Raw genomic sequence first — 19,274 nt, 5'->3', positions numbered from 1 at the left:
TTTGGAGTTGTAGGAGAGATGTTTCGGGGATGATTTAGAACCATGAGAGGAGATTGTGGCAAAATGGAAAACCAGCGTGCTCAGTCTTATAATTCAATCAATAGCAAATACATGACCAAGAATTTTTTTGGAATTCAAACTATAAATGAAGAAAACTCAAATAATGAAAGCCATTTGATCTTGGTCTTGCTGAGTTAAACCCTGTGAAATAAAAACATATACATTCAACATAAACTTACATGATGATAGTTTAAATCCGAATCATGACCTGAAATAGCTTTTAAGACTTAGTTGCCAGCTTGTTTTCAAATCATTCAGGAAAAAAATCTATGGATTCTTTACAACATGCGAAAAGGTTAAAATAAATATTATGATTCATGTATAGAAACTTGCCTCTGGCCAAATCAATCAACAAATGGTAAAAATGTAAATTGAGTCCAGAAAATATATAAATATGGTGCAATCACCCATGTCAGAAAAAATGTTAATACAGTCACGATGACGAAGAAAGTGCTGAAAATGTGACATGGGTGGACCGACCCTGGCTTGGTATTTGCTGCAATTAAATTCTTAGAGCAGCTTGTATTGGAGCCGACCAGGGAGAAGGCAATTCTGGATTTAGTGTTATGTAATGAACCGGATTTGATAAAGGAACTTGAGGTTAATGAGCCATTAGGAGGTAGTGACCACAATATGGTCAGGTTTAATCAACAATTGGAGAGGGAGAAGGGTAGATCGAAGGTGTCAATGTTACTGTTGAATAAAGAGGACTATGGGGCCATGAGGGAGGAGCTGGCCAAAGTTGACTGGAAAGATACCCTAGCAGGGATGACAGTGGAACAACAATGGCAGTTATTTCTAGGAATAATACAGAAGGTGCAGGATCAGTTCATTCCTAGGAGGAAGAAAGATTTCAAGGGGAGTAAGGACCGTGGCTGACAAGGGACGTCAGAGACAGTTTTAAAATAAAAGAGAAGTACAACGTAGCAAAGATGAATGGGAAGCAAGAGGATTGGGTAATGTTTAAAGAGCAACAGAATCAGAATCAGATCAGAATCAGAATCACACTTTATTCGCCAAGTATGTTTTGCAACATACGAGGAATTTCATTAGCCAGGTCGGTCATACAATTAAAAGTAACAGATCACTTCAAAAACACATTTTAACATGAACATCCACCACAGTGACTCCTACACATTCCTCACTGTGATGGAAGGATGAAATAAAGTTCAAGACCTTCCCCTTAGTTCTTCCTCGGTCGTGGGCCTCGAACCCCCATTGACGGGATGATCTTAACTCCCGTAGCTGGCGGCGTTCGGCCCCTCCGCATCGAGGCGATCTGCTCCTGGATCCTGTATCCAAACCTCGCGTCGGGGCTGGTGAACGTTCCGTGACGTTGGAGCTCCCGACTAGCCTCACCCGAGACTGCGAGCCCTTGATGTTGATTCTGCGGTGGTTGCGATCCCAGGCAAGGGATCAGCTCCGATGTTAAGTCCGCGCCCCGCGATAGGGCTCAAAGTCAGTCCAAGGAGCTTCCAGCTTCATCGATGGTAGGCCGCAAAGCCTGGAGAATGTGAAAATTGATCACATCTCCGGGAAGGTAAGAACCTGAAAAAAAGTTTCCCCCGATCCCCTCCCCCCTCCCCCCACATAAAACAAACTGAAGAACATTAAAACAAAGCTTTTAACAATAAAAAAATAACAAAAGAAAAAAAGGTAATACGGGGAGAAAAGATGAGGTACAAAGGTAAGCTAGCCAAGAATATAAATGAGGACAGTAAAAGCTTCTTTAGGTATGTGAAGAGGAAAAAATAGTTAAGACCAAAGTTGGACTCTTGAAGATCGAAAAGGGTGAATTTATTATGGGGAACAAGGCAATGGCAGAGGAGTTGAACAGTTACTCTGGATCCGTCTTCACTAAGGAGGACACAAACAATCTTCCTGATATAGTAGTGGCCAGAGGATCTGGGATGACGGAGGAACTGAAGGAAATCCACATTAGGCAGGAAATTGTGATGGGTAGACTGATGGGACTGAAGGCTGATAAATCCCCAGGGCCTGATGGTCTGCATCCTAGGTACTTAAGGAAGTGGCTCTAGAAATCATGGATGCATTGGTGATAATTTTCCAATGTTCTATAGACTCAGGATCAGTTCCTGTGGATTGAAGGATAGCTAATGTTATCCCACTTTTTAAGAAAGGCGGGAGAGACAAAACAGAATTATAGACCAGTTAGCCTGACATCGGTGGTGGGAAAGATGCTGGAGTCAATTATAAAGAGGAAGTAGTGTACCTAGATTTTCAGAAAGCCTTTGATAAGGTTTCACATAGGTGATTAGTGGGCAAAATTAGGGCACATGGTATTGGGGGTAGAGTGCCATCATGGATAGAAAATTGGTTGGCAGACAGAAAACAAAGAGTAGGGATTAACGAGTCCCTTTCAGAATGGCAGGCAGTGACTAGTGGGGTACCGCAAGGCTCGGTGCTGGAACCGCAGCTATTTACAATATACATCAATGATCTGGATGAAGGGATTCAAAGTAACATTAGCAAATTTGCAGATGACACAAAGCTGGGTGGCAGTGTGAACTGTGAGGAGGATGCTATGAGAATGCAGGGTGACTTGGACAGGTTGGGGGAGTGGGCAGATGCATGGCAGATGAAGTTTAATATGGGTAAATGTGAGGTTATCCACTTTGATATAAAAAACAGGAAGGCAGATTACTATCTAAATGGCATCAAGTTGGGAAAAGGGGAAGTACAATGGGATTTGGGGGTCCTTGTTCATCAGTCTATGAAAGTAAGCATGCAAGTACAGCAGACCATGAAGAAAGCGAATGGCATGTTGGCCATTATAACACGAGGAGTTGAGTATAGGAGCAAAGAGTGAGACCACACCTGGAGTACTGTGTGCAGTTTTGGTCCCCTAATTTGAGGAAGGACATTCTTGCTATTGAGGGAGTGCAGCGTAGGTTTACAAGGTTAATTCCCGGGATGGCAGGACTGTCATATGCTGAGAGAATGGAGCGGCTGGGCTTGTACACTGTGGAGTTTAGAAGGATGAGAGGGGATCTTATTGAAACATATAAGATTGTTAAGGGTTTGCACATGCTAGAGGCAGGAAACATGTTCCCGGTGTTGGGGGAGTCCAGAACCAGGGGCCACAGTTTAAGAATAAGGGGTAAGCCATTTAGAATGGAGACGAGGAAACACTTTTTCTCACAAAGAGTTTTGAGTCTGTGGAATTCTCTGCCTCAGGTCGGTGGAGGCCGGTTCTCTGGATACTTTCAAGAGAGAGCTAGATAGGGCTCTTAAAGATAGTGGAGTCAGGGGATATGGGGAGAAGGCAGGAACGGGGTACTGATTGGAGATGATCAGCCATGATCACATTGAATGGCGGTGCTGGCTCGAAGGGGCGAATGGCCTACTCCTGCACCTATTGTCTATTGTTGGGGTTGTCCCACTTGGGCGACCTAATTGGCGAGTTTAGAAGAGTTTGAAAAAATGACATGTTGAAGACCTCCTTCGACGTTGTTAAGATCAATGATTCAATCTCCTCACCAATGGGCTTAAAAGTTAATTATCACATTTTAATTAAATAGAAGATAATGGGGAAACATTGGTTATTGAATGAAAGTCTCTCATTTAAGTTATAAGATGCAATAACAAAACTTGAACAGTTTATAATGCTAAAATGAGGCTAAGATTCAAAAACCTGTTTAGGAATTATTTTAGGGTGATTTTTTACGTTATGATGTACACACAAAGGCATAATGTTACTTGGTTATGTGTCTTATATTTGAACCAACAGCCATTATTTTATTCTATTGGTGATACTGTGTGCTTCAGAATAAAGTTTAACTTTGATTATTCTTGCACACTGACTTAAGATGGTTGGAAGCAATGGCATTGAGACAGACTAAATTCAGAAATGAAATTTACATAAAATTTGGTGATTTTGTATAACACAATCATCTTCAACAAAGCATTAACTAACAATTTTCCAATGGCTTGAAAGATCTTTTGCCATTGAAAATGGCAAGATCCTGAGAAATAACGCAGTGGATTCTACTAGCAATGTTACGAAATGTTGAGATTTTAAAAATCGTCTGCAATTTATCCCATCAGATAAAGCATAAAGAGAAGTTTAATTTGACAACTAATTCACTTTCATATCTTCAGTATTAAATAAGTTATGGCCATTTTCATACTCGGAAATTAGCATCTTGTTCCCTATTGATTTTCCATTGACTTAACACAAAAGCTGTGATCGAGAACAGTCTAAAGCCCATAACTTTATTAAAAATTAAGAGAACTGAAATACATTTTCAGTTATTATAGATTGAAGCATTCTGAAACAAATATTAAACAATCTTACTTGGATGACCTATTTTTTTAAAGCATATAATTAGTTAGTTACCCAATTGTAGCTAATTACAAAATTCAATTACCAGATCTAAAAATCTATCCATTTCTTAAGAAAAGATTAATATTTTTAAATAACCTAAGTGTCCAAAGAACATTCACACAAGAATTCACAATAAAACATGATTTTTAAATCTCATTGACATTAATTTATAGGCCAAATGGAAGGGATTTAGTGTTCAATTGCTGTAAATTAATGGCCATTTAAATCAGCTTACCAGTGGGATTCTGTGGAACGCGCTGGTTTAGAACGCTGCCATTGCGGTGAATTTGTACCCCATGTTGGCATGAAAGATACTGCGGGATTGAATGGGGCCCCAAGTCAGCTACTCGCAACATAAATTTTTGTATAAAGGGATCTTAAGAAGCCCTTTTTAATGTAAAAATAAACAACCTACCTTGCCTTGTCCCCTACATGAGATCCGTCCCGTTGTCGGGGTTCGCGGCTTTAGAGGATGCTTTTTAATCTACTGTAACAATTAAATAACCCAATTTAGTTTAAAAATACCTGCAGTGAACGAATTTTGCAGCGATTTTTCGTCAGCAACTAAGTAGGCTGAACAACATCGATTCCAACAGCCTAGAGAAAATCGCGTTTTAAACCCGCCCCCCTCTCAAAGGCGCCAAAGTCGCGCACACGGGCAGCGGCAGAACTGCAGCGCCGCTGAAGATAAGTTTTGCAACATACCTAATTCTAGCATCTCATTCCATCCAGGCATTTCATTACAAGAGGTAGTTTCAAAGGATAGCCTAGTCTCCCATCTCCCATTGTTACTGATGCTTGCATAATTCATCATCGTATGTTGCAGCTAATATCTATTGCCTTCTGGATTCTTTACGGTGTTTTCAAATGAAAGTCTTTCAAAGAGAGAAAAATGAATACGTTCAAAGGATGTTTTTTATATATTGACTCATTTGCCCAAACTCTGATGGCTGATGTTGATTTTTGAAATTGATTTCAGATAACCTAGCTTAAGAAAACAGTGTGCCTTGAAAGAACAGCTTTTTGGCAGCACATTGGCACAGCAGGTGGAGCTGCTGCCTCACGATGCCAGAGACCCGTGTTCGATCCTGACCTCTGGTGTTTTATGTGTGGAGTTTGCATGTTCTCCTGACCATGTGGGATTCCTCCTCGAGCTTCGGATATATCTCTCATCCCAGGACGTATGGCTTTGTAGGTTAACTGTCCTCTGTAAATTGCCCTTGGTGTGTAGGGAGTGAATGACAATGTGGGATAACATAAAACTAGTGTGAATAGGTGATCAATGGTCAGCGTGGACTCAGTGGGCCGAAGGGCCTGTTTCCATGTTGTATTTCTGAACTGAAAACGAAATTAGATGTAGCATAACCTTTTGAGGCTGTAGTGTAGATGAAATGCTTCCAATAGACCCTCCAGTAGCAGGAATAATGTCTTCACTGTAGTCTTCAGTGATAGCATGCTGAAGATCCCAGCTCTCAGGAGTTGCAGGATACTGTAGTATTGCACATGTTAACATTTGCCCTCCAACCTACCTTGATGCAAGCTTTCTTAAATCTAGAACACTGTGACGAGAACAATTATAATACAAAAGAGCTTTCAAGTTGCATGTTTGTTTGTACAAGCACTACCTGCCCCTCCTCTCCCCCCCCCCTAAGTAAACAGTGGGTAATTTATGGTGACTTCCTAGTTCGTGTGTAAGTGAGGGAAATGAACTGATAAAACTGATTAATCCAATCCTTTGGCCCCTTTGTTAATTGAATAAAGATCAGTGGTGCCATTTCAAGAAATGTCCTAACACCTTGTCCTTCTTGGGAATGAAGATGTGTAAAATTGCTAGATGTTGAAGACAAAAATGGTTGAACAACAGCATTTCAAATGGAACAAATCCAGGTTTACAGCACACATAACATAAAATTGTGTTCCATAAACATCACATTTGTATACAGGAGATCAACTCCATTTATGCAGTTGTTCCACTCATCTTGGATCCAGGGCAAATAAACATGAGCGTCATCCTGTAAACATGAACTCCTCCGGCAAAGGCCCAGCCTCAGATACATGCTGCCTCGTAACATACCTAGATTACAGTGCACCGCAACACATGTCCAAAATGAATCATTATCCGGTTTGTACTGTCAGTTTTAAAAATGGATAAAAATCTGATTTTAATGACATGAGAGAAAATGCTGGAAATACTTAACAGACCTATAAGCATATGAAACCAAGACCGTTGATTGTTTCAGTTGGTATTTGTTGTTAATTATAACAAAGTGGGTTGAATCTAACTGTTAAAAAGATTCAAGTTGGTTTTGTGTAATTCTGTGGGAATGGGATGTGTAAACAGAATCCACCGCATATCAGATGCAGTGAAACTATCTGAGCAGATTTCTCAATGACTCGGTCAGGAATGTACTAAATTTGATGATAGATTTCCGACTGTGCCAGTTTGTTATCCAAAGCAAAGATGCATTTCCGGCCTTTTCCAGTTTTTGACTTATTTTTAAATAAGTATTTGCATTTTCTTTCCCTAATTGTTGAATCTCAGTGAATTGATAACGTGTGTACAACATTTTATTTCAAATTGGACCGTTTAAAGGCGTGTTTTCTTTTGATTGATGGATTAATTCTATATTTGTATCTCTTTCCCCCCCTCACTGAAGACCTTACCTGTTTGGGGCAGGATGTTTTTCCCTAAAAGCTCCATGGTGAGTTTCCAAAAACAATCCCAGCATGCCTGCACTGCATCCTTTGTACAGCATTGCTTGAGTTAATGAAGTCAATGTATCCCCCCCCCCATTAGTTCTTCCCTTGTATAAAGTATTTGCATGGGCTACTCGGTAAATGCAGGCACCAAAGAACCAGAAACAGCTGTAACTGTGATTGAATAGTAATTCAAAATTGGAACAGAATGTGCAAATTACAAGAGGATACAGATGAAAATACAACAAAAGGTTCAAGCAGTCCCCTTTCATTTGCTTATTCTGGAAGTGGCCATTTTATAGTGCTTTTGATGTTAAATACAATTTATTGAAGCACATTTAATCCTGTGTTATACATCTGTATGGACCAATATTAAGTTGCCAAAGTTAGAAGATTACTTCCAATATAGAGTATAACATTTTCTGGTATCTTAATCTCAATATTTAACATGTATTTTTCCAAATTCTTCTATTATCTCCCCCACTTACTTTCAGAAGTCCACATCATTCTGTGTAATACCTTGGAGGCTCAGGATATTGGCTCCAGACTTCCTCTGCAAGTTAATCCATTCACCACGTACAGCCATTCTTTCTATTTTATACGGTTATTAATGGGAATGTCTTTGTTTTCCAGGTATAGTTTAGGTTTGATGCAGGGTGAGGTCCCTATTTATATGGCCTATTCAATATTCCAAGAGCATGATCAGCATGGATTACATAATGTGACCCAGTAAACTCCCGAGTGTAGGTAAAACATGAGACAGAATCAAGTTGCCTCAAAATTGTCACAACAAACACTCCGTCCTGATGGTGATGTGGTTGAACTTAATCTTGGGTCACCTGTTAAATATATGTCACTGTCACGTTTGCATGTTGTACTTGCATTCTGACATCAGAAGTAGAGTTCAATGCCACTCTGCCACGCATCCGCCATGAGACTGAGGACTAATGTCTCCCTTAGTGACTCTTCTATACATATGGTTCCACAAGTGTCTGCAGTCTTCTCTTACGTCATTTTATCTGAAAGTCTACTCAGGAAGTATTAGCAGATTATATGGCCATAAATGGCATTTTAATCAATCTTCACAAGATATAACAGGCCTTTATCCCAAACTTAGTCAACTTATACTTCTACAGTACCAATACATCCCTGGCGGAGGCTGTACAGTAGGACAACATGCATTATATCTCCTATTTGGCTTGCTTTGCATCAGCTTCTGGTAATGACAGATGTCTGAGTTATTCACTCACGAGTTATTCCTCCAGATGACAAATCCGTCAATGTCAATTGGTATGGGATGAACTCAACAAATCAGATTGCTCCATCACCCCTCTACCACAGAAGCCAATCTCCAGCCCATTTGAATCACTCTACAAAATATAGAGAACAACCGAGTCCACTGAATACAGCAAAGGCTATGGCACCAGACAACATCCTAGGTGTAGTGCCGAGGACTTGCATTCCAGAACCAGCTGTGCTTCGAGCAAAGCTATTCCAGTATATTTACCATAATGTCATGTTTTCTGCTTCCATAGCCTCTGCTGTTTTGAGTGCAATCAACAAGGTGGAATATTGCCCATCTATGATACAAAAAGCAGGGCAAATCCAGTCTGGCTAATTACTGCTTAAAAAGTCTATTTTCAATCATCACCACAATTGATATTGACAATGCTATCAAGTGACATTTACTCACCAATAACCTGCTCACCAATTCTCAGTTTAGATTTCACCAAGACCATTTGGCTTCAGATTTTAACACATTCTTGATACAAACATGGATTGAAGAGCTGAATTGCAAAACTGATGTGAGAGTGATTGCTCTTAAAATCAAGGCAGTGCTTGATTGAGTGTGGCATAAGGAGCCATGGTAAATCCAAAATCAATGAGCACCAAAGAGAGAACACTCCAGTTGCTGGAGCCATTCCTCTGCTAATAGAAAATGATTGTGGTAGTCGGAGCCACAAGATATCACTATGGGAGTTTCTCAGTTTAGTGATCAAGGCCCAGCCATCTTCAGCTGCTTCATCAATGACATTCCTTCTATCAACAGTGGGGATTCGCAACCATCAGTGAGCAATTTTTGATTCAATTTGCAAATCTTCAATAAAAGAATGACCCACACCCCATAGGAAAGCCAGGCAATGACGATTCCCAAAATGAGGAAGCCTTGACATTCAATAACATTACCATCCCCATGTCTCTCATCATCAATATCCATTGGCCATAAGCACGCAAACAGAGACCTGATTAACTGCAAATGTAAGAAGTTCGACTAGAGAAATTCCAGCAAGCCTCAAAGGAAAAGGAATTGATCTACAGGCATCTGGAGGCAAAGATCCAACAGAGACTCGTAGCCAAATAGAGAGGCTGCATATGTAAAGAACAGAGGATGTCCAGCAACTTGATAACCATGGCACATGTGGATTCTTCAGTACTGTCTATACCACCAACTGCCCAGGCATCCAAGGCCCACCTACTGAGAGCCAGGAATGGAGGAGAACCTAGGAAAGATAAGAGGTGCAGGAAGTGCTAAATAGAAGGGGCACTTAAAAGTGATTCCTTAAATGTCATTCTGTCCTTGACATGAGTGATCGCCTTTACACAGCAAGTCACCATCATGACTGCAGAATTTCAAGAAGTTGGCTCAAAGGCAATTGGGGCAGGCCAATGAATGTTGCCCTTAGCAACACCAACATTCTGTTCATGTATAAAAATCGCTAATTTGACATAGCAATAGTTGGATTAGAATTAGCTCAACCTTCCATTTATCGTTTTACTCCCATACTGTTTGGCTAACAGGTCACATTGACCACCTGTGGAACGCCTCTAATTTAGTGCTCAGCAGGTTTGGGTGCAAACCTATAATTTTGTTGCCAATACATGTCTTAGGCATGGACAATGAACAGGTGACACACTGAAGCTACAGAACAGATGATCGGGGCACTTGCAGCATTCTGTTTTTGTTCATCCACAAATACATCAAAAGAAACCAGGAGACTTTGTTAAATGATGTTAGATCATTATCAATGTTTGTGCTAGCTTGCAAACTCAAGCTGTAACCTGAAAACTTGCCCATGCCGACCAATACGCCTCATCCACACCAGTTCCACCTGTCCCTGTTTGGGACTCTTATCACTTTAAACCTTTCCTATCCATGTATTTGTCCAAATGTCTTTTAAATCTTGTTATAGTACTTGCTTCAACTACCTCCTCTGGCAGCTTGTTCCATTTACCCAGCAACTTGTGTGAAGAGGTTGCCCCTCAGGTTCCTATTAAGTCTTTCCCCTCTTACCTTAAATGTATGTCCTTGTGCTAGTTTCACTTATAAATTGAGATATTCATGAACAGATAGTAAATAAATAGTTGCAGGTTAAAAAAAAACACAAAATGGTTTCTGGTATTTGGTGCCGTCACTCATGAGCAGCTTAATCCTTTAAGTGATTGCCATTATTCCACCATTTAATTCTTTGCCGATATGTTTGATTATTTTTAAGTCACTGCTTTCTCACATGCTATGAAGGAATGTGGATATAAAGTTCTGTTTCATGATCTTGACCTCGATGAAGATATAAAAAAAACTGCTATCGTTTTTATACCACAGCTGGAAATGATAGAATGTGGCCAGATATTAACACATTTTATGATGTTGTTAAGATTTTTGCAGAATATCCGTTTTAGATGAAACAAAAATCAAATGTATAAGGAAAACGACTCACTAAATGGAAAATGAGAGCATAAGAGCATAAGAGAGTGAAAAATATTATTTGGTATAATATTTAAGAAAGAACTGCAGATGCTGGAAGAATCAAAGGTAGACAAAATTGCTGGAGAAACTCAGCGGGTGAGGCAGCATCTATGGAGCGGAGAAATAGGTGACGTTTCAGGTCAAGATCTCGACCCAAAACGTCACCTATTCCTTCGCTCCATTTGGCATAATATAATATCTATAGGCGGAGCAAGAACTCAGGGTTTGAAAACAGCGAATGACTGGATTATAGTTGGGCCCTTTAAATAAAGTCTGGTCTCACTGTAACAATCGGAGTAAATTAAAAAATACAAGACATCTACAATTCAGATCAACTACTATAAAGAATACATTTGAAATGCTTTTAGTTTCAACTTTCTCAGCTATGTAAATTGACAAGATAAGCAAATCAAGTTTAAATGGTTGCTTATCTCTCAGTTTATCATTTTCTTTATGGATGCTGTCTGCTGTGGGTTTCCAACCCTTTCTACTTTTGTTTTGAGTTTCTATCATTTACATTTTTAACTTTCATTTTTATCTGTTTTCTGTGAATTGATTGGATATAGACGTCAATTATTTTTGTCAATGATTGAAATTTTCCAAAATCAGCAACCTGTGGCCCATTCAAGGGAATGTAATCTCCAGTACATTAAAACTCAATTGTAATGTGTGACTTTCTGTGTGACCTTAAAAAAGGTAAACACTATGTAGTAAAGACGTAAAGTCAAGAATAACTCAGCGGGTCAGGCAGCATCCCAGGAGAACATGGATTGGTGACTTTTGGGTTGGGACCCTTCATCGGATTGATTGTAGGAAGGGTGAAAGAAAGCAGGAAGAGAGAAGGGGCAACCCCTTCCCACAATCAGTCTGTCCCGACCCAAAACATCACATCATTCTCCAGGGATTTTGCCTGATCATCACTCCAGCACTTTATATCCTTTTTTTGTAAACCAGCATCTGCAGTTGCTTATTTCTACCATGTTGATACGCATGTATTGTGAATAATTTGCAAACATCCACAGGGGAAGTTAAGCCAAGAGGAGCTGGTCAAATTTATTGGCGGAAAGAGGAGAAGGTTTGGCTGATGCTCTGTAAAACATTCATCTTAATAACTAAGAATTTGGCAAGGAACCTTATATTTAGGGTGTATTCAATATCTTGCCATTTCATACAAAAAGGCCCGTAAATGCAATGTACAACATAATATATAATTTAAAAAATATTCTATAAATTAATAACCATAGTACAAGTGCAAAATCCGAATTCCTCAGTGCAACCAAAGACGAACCATAGAAGCTCATAGTTATTACATTGAAGAGGAGTTTTTATTTAGTCATTAAGTGTAGGGCTACCATCCAAAGTACAGGGCTGTTCGTTGAAAGTAACAAGTTTGCTCCAAGATGGCTAAGAAACTTGTTTTAAAGTAATTAAGTCAGTCTTGAATTCAAGGCCTGCATTGGTAATGGCAATCTTGAAACAATCCCATTTGTGTGGAACTTATCTGCTTAATTGGGTGGGATGGAAATCGGGCATGCTCGGTTTGATCAAAATGTGACTCCAGACACACAAATGTAATTTGTTCCATTGCTCTCATGTACATTATCGTGACCTATAGGCGTAAGTGGTGAGCGTCTCAACAGAGCCAAACTAAATTCCTGGAAGAAAATCCATTTCCCCTGAATTATGTGAAAGGAAATCACTTGACAAGTTCTAAAATTGTACCAAACTGTAAATCCTCACAAAGAAAATAATGGAAGGATAGGCAGGAAACTAAAGGGTGCAGGTAGCTCTATGAATAAAATATTAGATTAGTGTCGTAATGAGAAACAATCTTGGTCCAGGAGATCCAGCAATGAGATCACTTTGGGTGGAAAAAAGAAGCAGGAAAAGGAAAGTAATCACTTTAGGACTAGTCTATAGACACCCTAACTAAAGTGTACCAAGAGTGTAAATTAAGACATCATGGGGGCTTGAAATAAATATGCGAATTTAAACCCGTCGAGTAGATTGAAAAAAACAAATTGACAGCCTTATGGATCAGTTCAGTTTTTATTCACGACGGTTTCTTAGAACAAAATATCGTGGAATTAACAGTGAACAGACTATTTTAGGGTCTGAGGAAGGGTCTCAACCCAAAACGTCATCTATTCCTTTTCTCCAGAGATGCTGCCTGACTCGCTGAGTTACTCCATCCATTTGCGACCATCTTCGGTGTAAACCAGTATCTGCAGTTCCTTCCTACACTGGTTACTTTATACCTGATCATACGCAATGATAGATAATTAATTTATGATCTCGGGGGAAAAGAGCGTGATCTCAACTTTAAAGAATTTTGTATTCATTTTGAGAATAAGAAGTTTAAAAACCCGTGATCAAAACTTTGGTATGAATACAGGGTTTGCTAAAGTGGACTGGTAAATCAGATTAAGAGGGAAAAGGACCGATAAGCAGCTGCAGACATTTGATATTTTGTAATTTTCAACCACGATACATTCCTTTGAGCAATAAAGATTTGAGAAGATTGATAATCCCGCTCTGCCCAACAAAAGAAACTGAAGGAAAAGCCAAACATTACTGTGAATAGTGATAGGTTGGAATGCAAGGCAAGCTTTATGAAACCAGCAAAATATAAAATGAAACTAGTAAAGAGGAAATAAATAAATGATCAAACTAATCCAAAGTCTGGGGTGAGAACTCCAGCTAACAAATTGGGGATGGAAGCAACCGAAGAGGACGTTGTTGTGGTAAGAAGACGTAAACAGGTTGGGGTCATCATTCGTTAAAATGGAAAGATTGAGGGATGAAACTGTGGCCTCTGATCATTCTAATTAGGGTGGAGAAGATCAGGAAAGGTAATGAATACATGAAAATGGGTGGAACTTGGATGAGTGGGGGTCAGAGGAAAGTGAATGGAGAGAGCGATACAGAGATATAATTTTTTTAACACTATAACAAGAGATGTTAAAGTTTGCAATTTATGCTATCTGAGAGGAAAAGGTTGTATTTTTTTTCCAGGATAGTTCACTACAGAGATACAGCATGTAATTAGGCCCTTTGGCCCATTGCGTCCATGCTAACCATCAATCACCTTATGGATTCTGAGGAAAAATATGTTTTTTTTTGTTGAAATAACGAATGCAGCAAATGATAAAGACAAAAATGCAGTCCAGGATAGTTCACTAGAGATACAGTGTATAATTAGGTCCTTTGGCCCACTGATTCCATGCTAACCCATCAATCACCTGTTTGTATTAGTTCCATATTGTCCCACTTTCCTATCCACTTCCCACATGGGACAATTTATCTTTAGAATGTGGAAGAAACCAGAACACTTGGAGGAAACACACGCAGTCACAGGGAGAGTGGCAACATCCATTCAGACAGTACCCAGTCAGGAATGAACTGGGATATGTGGGGCTGTGAGGCATCAGCTCAATATCTTTGAGATTTTGGAGGGAGAGGTCACCACCATGACTGTGCCAACACATGGCATTCAGCATGGATGTCAGGATGCAATAAGAACTGATCAAATAAACACTGAAATGTTTGAGCAAGTCACGGGACAGTGATTAGAGGAAAGGATTTCCTGAAGTTTTTTCTTGGGGTTACATAGCTAGGAGAGGAATGTGCGCAAGTCAGAAGGAGAAGCACGAGGAAGGATGGAGGTGTATGAGAATGCGAGGTGTGAAGAATTGATGGTGAGAGGGTTTTGAGCGAGCGGTGAGTGAGGCACATGATGCAAGGAGGATATGGGTTCTGTAACACTGGAGGGGGCCGTGCAATGGCCGGATGCGTCCAGTCATTGACAGCGGACTGAGCGGAGAGGCACGCCAGACGGCAGTATAGATGATGGGGATGGGCCCGCTAGTTTCACAGTGAAACCACATGGGGTGCTGGAGTAACTCAGCAGACTGAATTAGTCTGAAGAAGGGTCCCAAAGTCACCGATCCGTGTTCTCCAGAGACGTTGCCGGAACCACTGAGTTACTCCAGCACTTTGTGTCCTTCTATGCACTGATCATCATCTGCAGTTCCTTATTTCAACTACATTTAATAATAACACCTTGCTCGGTTATCATAAGGTCATAAGTGATAGGAGTAGAATTAGGCCAATCGGCCCATCAAGGCTACTCCCCCATTCAGTCATGGCTGATCTATCTCTCCATCCTAACCCCATTCTCCTGCCTTCTCCCCATAACCTCTGATACCTGCACTAATCAAGAATCTATCTATCTCTGCCTTAAAAATATCCACTGACTTGGCACCCACAGCCTTCCATTTTCCACTACCCTCTGACAAAAGCAATTTCTCCTCATCTCCTTCCTAAAATAATGTCCTTTAATTCAGAGGCTATGAACTCTAGTCATAGACTCTCCCACTAGTAGAAACATCCTCTCCACATCCAATCTATCCAAGCTTTTCACTATTCTGTATATTTCAAGATTCAAGATTCAATTTAATTGTCATTTGGACCCCTTGAGGTCCAAACGAAATGCCGTTTCTGCAGCCATACATTACAAACAAATAGACCCAAGACACAACATAATTTACATAAACATCCATCACCTCGCTGTGATGGAAGGCCAAAAAAACTTATATCTCCACTGCACTCTCTCCCCCATCCCGATGTCAGAGTCAAAGTCAAAGCCCCCGGCTGGCGATGGCGATTGTCCCGCGGCCATTAAAGCCACGCCGGGTGGTGCGAGGTTGCACACCGGGTCTTGGTGTTAGAGCCCCCGGCGTGCGCTCGCAGAGTCCCGCGGCCATTCCAAGCCGCGCGGGGCGGTGATGTCAGGCCCCGCTCCAGGAACTCTTCGACCCCGCAACTCGGGCGGGAGAAGTCGCCGTTGCGAGAGCCCTGAAAAGCGGTCTCCCTCCAGGGACCCGCGGGCTCCCGGTGCCGCCGTCCGCCAGACCCGCAGTTGCAGCCTCCGAATCTCCGGAGGTCGGGCCGCAGCAGCAGCAGCGCTCCACCACCGCTCCACCCGCTCCGGACTCGGCCAGCTCCGCGACGGTGAGGTGAGTCGTCGGCACCAGAGTCCCCGGTCTTCTCCTGTTGGAGGCCGCTCCTCGTTGCAGCCCCAACGACAACGGAGACCCGACAAAGAAAAGGTCGGGTCTCCCGTGCAGGAAGAGATTTAAAAGTTACCCCCTCCCCCCCACACACACACCCCAACAAAAAATAACAAAAACTACATAAAAACATAGACAGAAAATAATAAAAACGCAGACGGGGTGCAGAGGCCGCTGCTGACGAGAGTCGCGCCGCCTAAATGATGTCCCCCCTCATTCTTCTAAACTCCTGCGAGTAGAGGCCCAGTGCTGACAAACGCTCACCATAGGTTAACTTACTCATTCCTGGGATCATTCTTGTAAACCTCCTCAGGACCCTCTCCAGAGCCAGCACATCCTTCCTTAAATTGCTTACAATATTCCGAATATGGCCTTACCAGTGCCTTATAGAGCCTCAGCATAACATCCCTGTTTTTGTATACAAGCCCTCTTGAAATAAATGCTAACATTGAGTTTGCTTTCTTTGCTACCGATTCGACTTGCAGATTAACCTTTTGGGAATCCTGCACCAGCACTCCCAAGTCCGATTTCTGGATTCTCTCCCCATTTTGAAAATAGTCTCCCAACCTGTCCAAGTCCTCTGCAGAGTCCCTGCTTTCTCTACACTACCTGCCCTTCCTCCTATTTTCGTATCATCCGCAAACGTGGCCACAAAGTCTTCAATCCCCTTGTCCAAATCATTAATATACGTGAAGAGTAGCGGCCCCAGCATCGACCTCTGCGGAACCTATAGCGGATAATCAGCAATAATGGATACTACTCCTCCCCCCCTCCCACCCCCCTGGTCCATTATAATGAGGATTAACTGTGTCTATACACATGACAATAAATTAACTGTAAGAAGGAACTACAGATGTGGGTTCAAACAAAAGATAGACATAAAAAGCTGGAGTAACTCAGCGGGACAGGCAGCATCTCTGGAGAGAAGGAATGGGTGATGTTTCAAGAGGGGTTGATCCGAAACGTCACCCATTCCTTTTCTCCATAGCTGCTGCCTGTCCTGCTGAGTTACTCCTTTTGTGTCTATCTTCACAATAGATTAACTAACTGAATGGTTGAGTCTTTGGAATTGGGAAGAATGAAAGGTGAGCTTAAGATTCCGGGAGGCTTCATTGACGATATTTCCATTTGAGGTGGAAACTACAATTAAGGGACATTGTTTCAGAATGTGGAGTTGCTGGTGGAGATGAGGAAGAATCTTTCGTCGGGTACATGAATTTTAGCAGTTCTCTATTCCAAAAGGCTGTGGATGTAGAATTATTGAATATATTTAAGATCAAAATAGATTTTTGACGTATGGGAGTTGAGGCCATGGGGAAGAGGCAGGAAAATGGAGCTTAGGCCATGATCTTAATGAGTGACTGAGCAGGTTCGAAGGGCTCTGTGATTTACTCCTGCTCTTATTTGTCATGATCCTATGTTCTTTGAAATGGATATTAAAATAGATTTAAGTCTGACTATTTTATCGTAGATCCCATTGTGCTTTTAATAGTGATGGCAGACATTGTCAGGTGTTTTACGTATTGCCAGGACTGGGACTGACATCCTTGTTGGACGAGTACTTCCATCAATCACGTAAATCCTATTATGGCAAGTTATTAACCACTTCCATGCGGCCATAGTTTCAATCGGCTGATATAACATGTTGCTCACACTCTGAGTGTCCAATCAATTACTGTAGCAGAGTGTCAGACAGAGTGTCCCTTCCTGCATCTGTTAGCTATTTAGTTGTCGTGACATGTTGTCGTATTGTTAAAAAGTCAAGCTGCTCATCACTAACGTCTGCTATTAGATCATGTCTGAGGTAGACATTAAGTGCACTTGATGTTCTTGTGCAGGCTCTGCCACAAACATCCCAGATGAATGGGTTTTTATTTTTTGAAAATACTGTATCATTTCCAGAAGTTGAAAAGACATTCAAAATAGCTATCGTAAATTTAACTCTGACAAAGAATTGCTTTTATTTTATGTTCACATGTGGTGCAGCAACATTTTAAATGAGATCCATTTTGTGGTGAATAATTTACATTTTCCGAGATTCGTTCTTTCATTATTTTGAAATCCTCTTTGACAAGATTAGCGATTTGATGGGTCAGTTTCAAGAATTCTTTGACCGCTTGGATTTTGGGGAATACCTCATAGGTTGTTGTTCAGTTGCAAACTCGAGCTCCATAGAATGAAGTGCAGAATGTAGCATCTGTGTACAGAGTCACATCTGGCATGTCTGCCAAATGACGGTGACCCTTCTTGCACCTTTTCTTGTAAAGGGCTTTTTTATGACGTTGAGTGGCTCTCCAACACAGTTCTGAGGAAGTGTGGCACCACCCAAGCTGCTATCTTTTAGATTAAGTCAAGTCATATTGAGTTTATTGGCATATGTACAAATACGGTGAGGTACAGGTACAATGAGCAGCAGCAGGGCAGGCACAAAGACCTAAATAACACACGGTAAATAATGCAAGACAATAAAAATAAAGACTCTGCATAAACAAGACGTAACTGCAAAATACAAATAAAAACAAGCCTATGGTAGTGCAAGAGATTGTCCATAGTGTTGCATTGCTGAGATGGGAATAGGCTTGTGTAGGTTGGTTTAAGAATCTGATGGTTGTAGGAAAGTAGCTGTTCCTGAACTTGGTGGTGTGGAATTTCACCATTGTGCCTATGATGAGCCAGACTTAGCCCACCACTCTCTGCAGCCCCTTGTGCTGGATTGAATCAGACCATGATACGACCAGTCAGGATTCTTTCTACAGTATTCTTTCTACAGTCTGAAGAAGGGTTTCGGCCCGAAACGTTGCCTATTTCCTTCGCTCCATAGATGCTGCTGCACCCGCTGAGTTTCTCCAGCTTTTCTGTGTAACCTTCTTTCTACAGTTTATCTGTAGAAGTTTGTTATAGTATTTGGTGACACCTTTCACACCTTTGCGATTACATGAATGTACTGGGCCAAGCAGAGGTCATCTGAAATGTTTTCCGCCATTCACCCACCAATGAAAACTGGCAAGTGTTCTCCCAAATTCCCCTTTCAATTAGTTTCTTGGTCTTGTTGATATTGAGCGAGTGTTGTTATCATGGCACCACTCAACCAGCTGTTCTATCTCTCTCTTGTACACTGACTCTTAACCATATGTGATACAGCTGGCAACCATGGTGTCGTGACAAATTTATAGATGGCATTGGAGCTGGGCTTAGCCACACATTCATGTGGGTTAAAGTGAGTAGAGAAGTATTTGGCATTTACTTGGTTGTAAAATGTTTTGAGACATCCCATGGTGCATATTTCCCCACATTCAATAAAGCTGTCTTTATGACAAGTAGGTTGGGCGGTTAATATAGTTGTTGTCCTTTT

At 41.1% G+C, this 19,274-nt stretch overlaps 1 protein-coding gene across 1 annotated transcript in view; it reads left to right on the top strand.

Moving 5' to 3' along the window:
* bcas3 (BCAS3 microtubule associated cell migration factor) overlaps positions 1-19,274 on the top strand; it is a gene marked incomplete at its 5' end in the record, with an annotated part of 612,428 nt that overhangs the window by 270,512 nt on the left and 322,642 nt on the right. Inside the window, one exon of the mRNA XM_055657406.1 lies at positions 7,066-7,110. Within this exon, the coding sequence (XP_055513381.1) occupies positions 7,066-7,110 (45 nt within the window). The remainder of the gene's footprint in view (positions 1-7,065; positions 7,111-19,274) is intronic.

The sequence above is a fragment of the Leucoraja erinacea genome, chromosome 28 (assembly GCF_028641065.1).
Source record: "Leucoraja erinacea ecotype New England chromosome 28, Leri_hhj_1, whole genome shotgun sequence".
Classification (NCBI taxonomy): Eukaryota; Metazoa; Chordata; class Chondrichthyes; order Rajiformes; family Rajidae; genus Leucoraja; species Leucoraja erinaceus.
The sequence above is the reverse complement of the archived record's forward strand: the minus strand, read 5'-3'. Positions and strand labels throughout refer to the sequence as shown.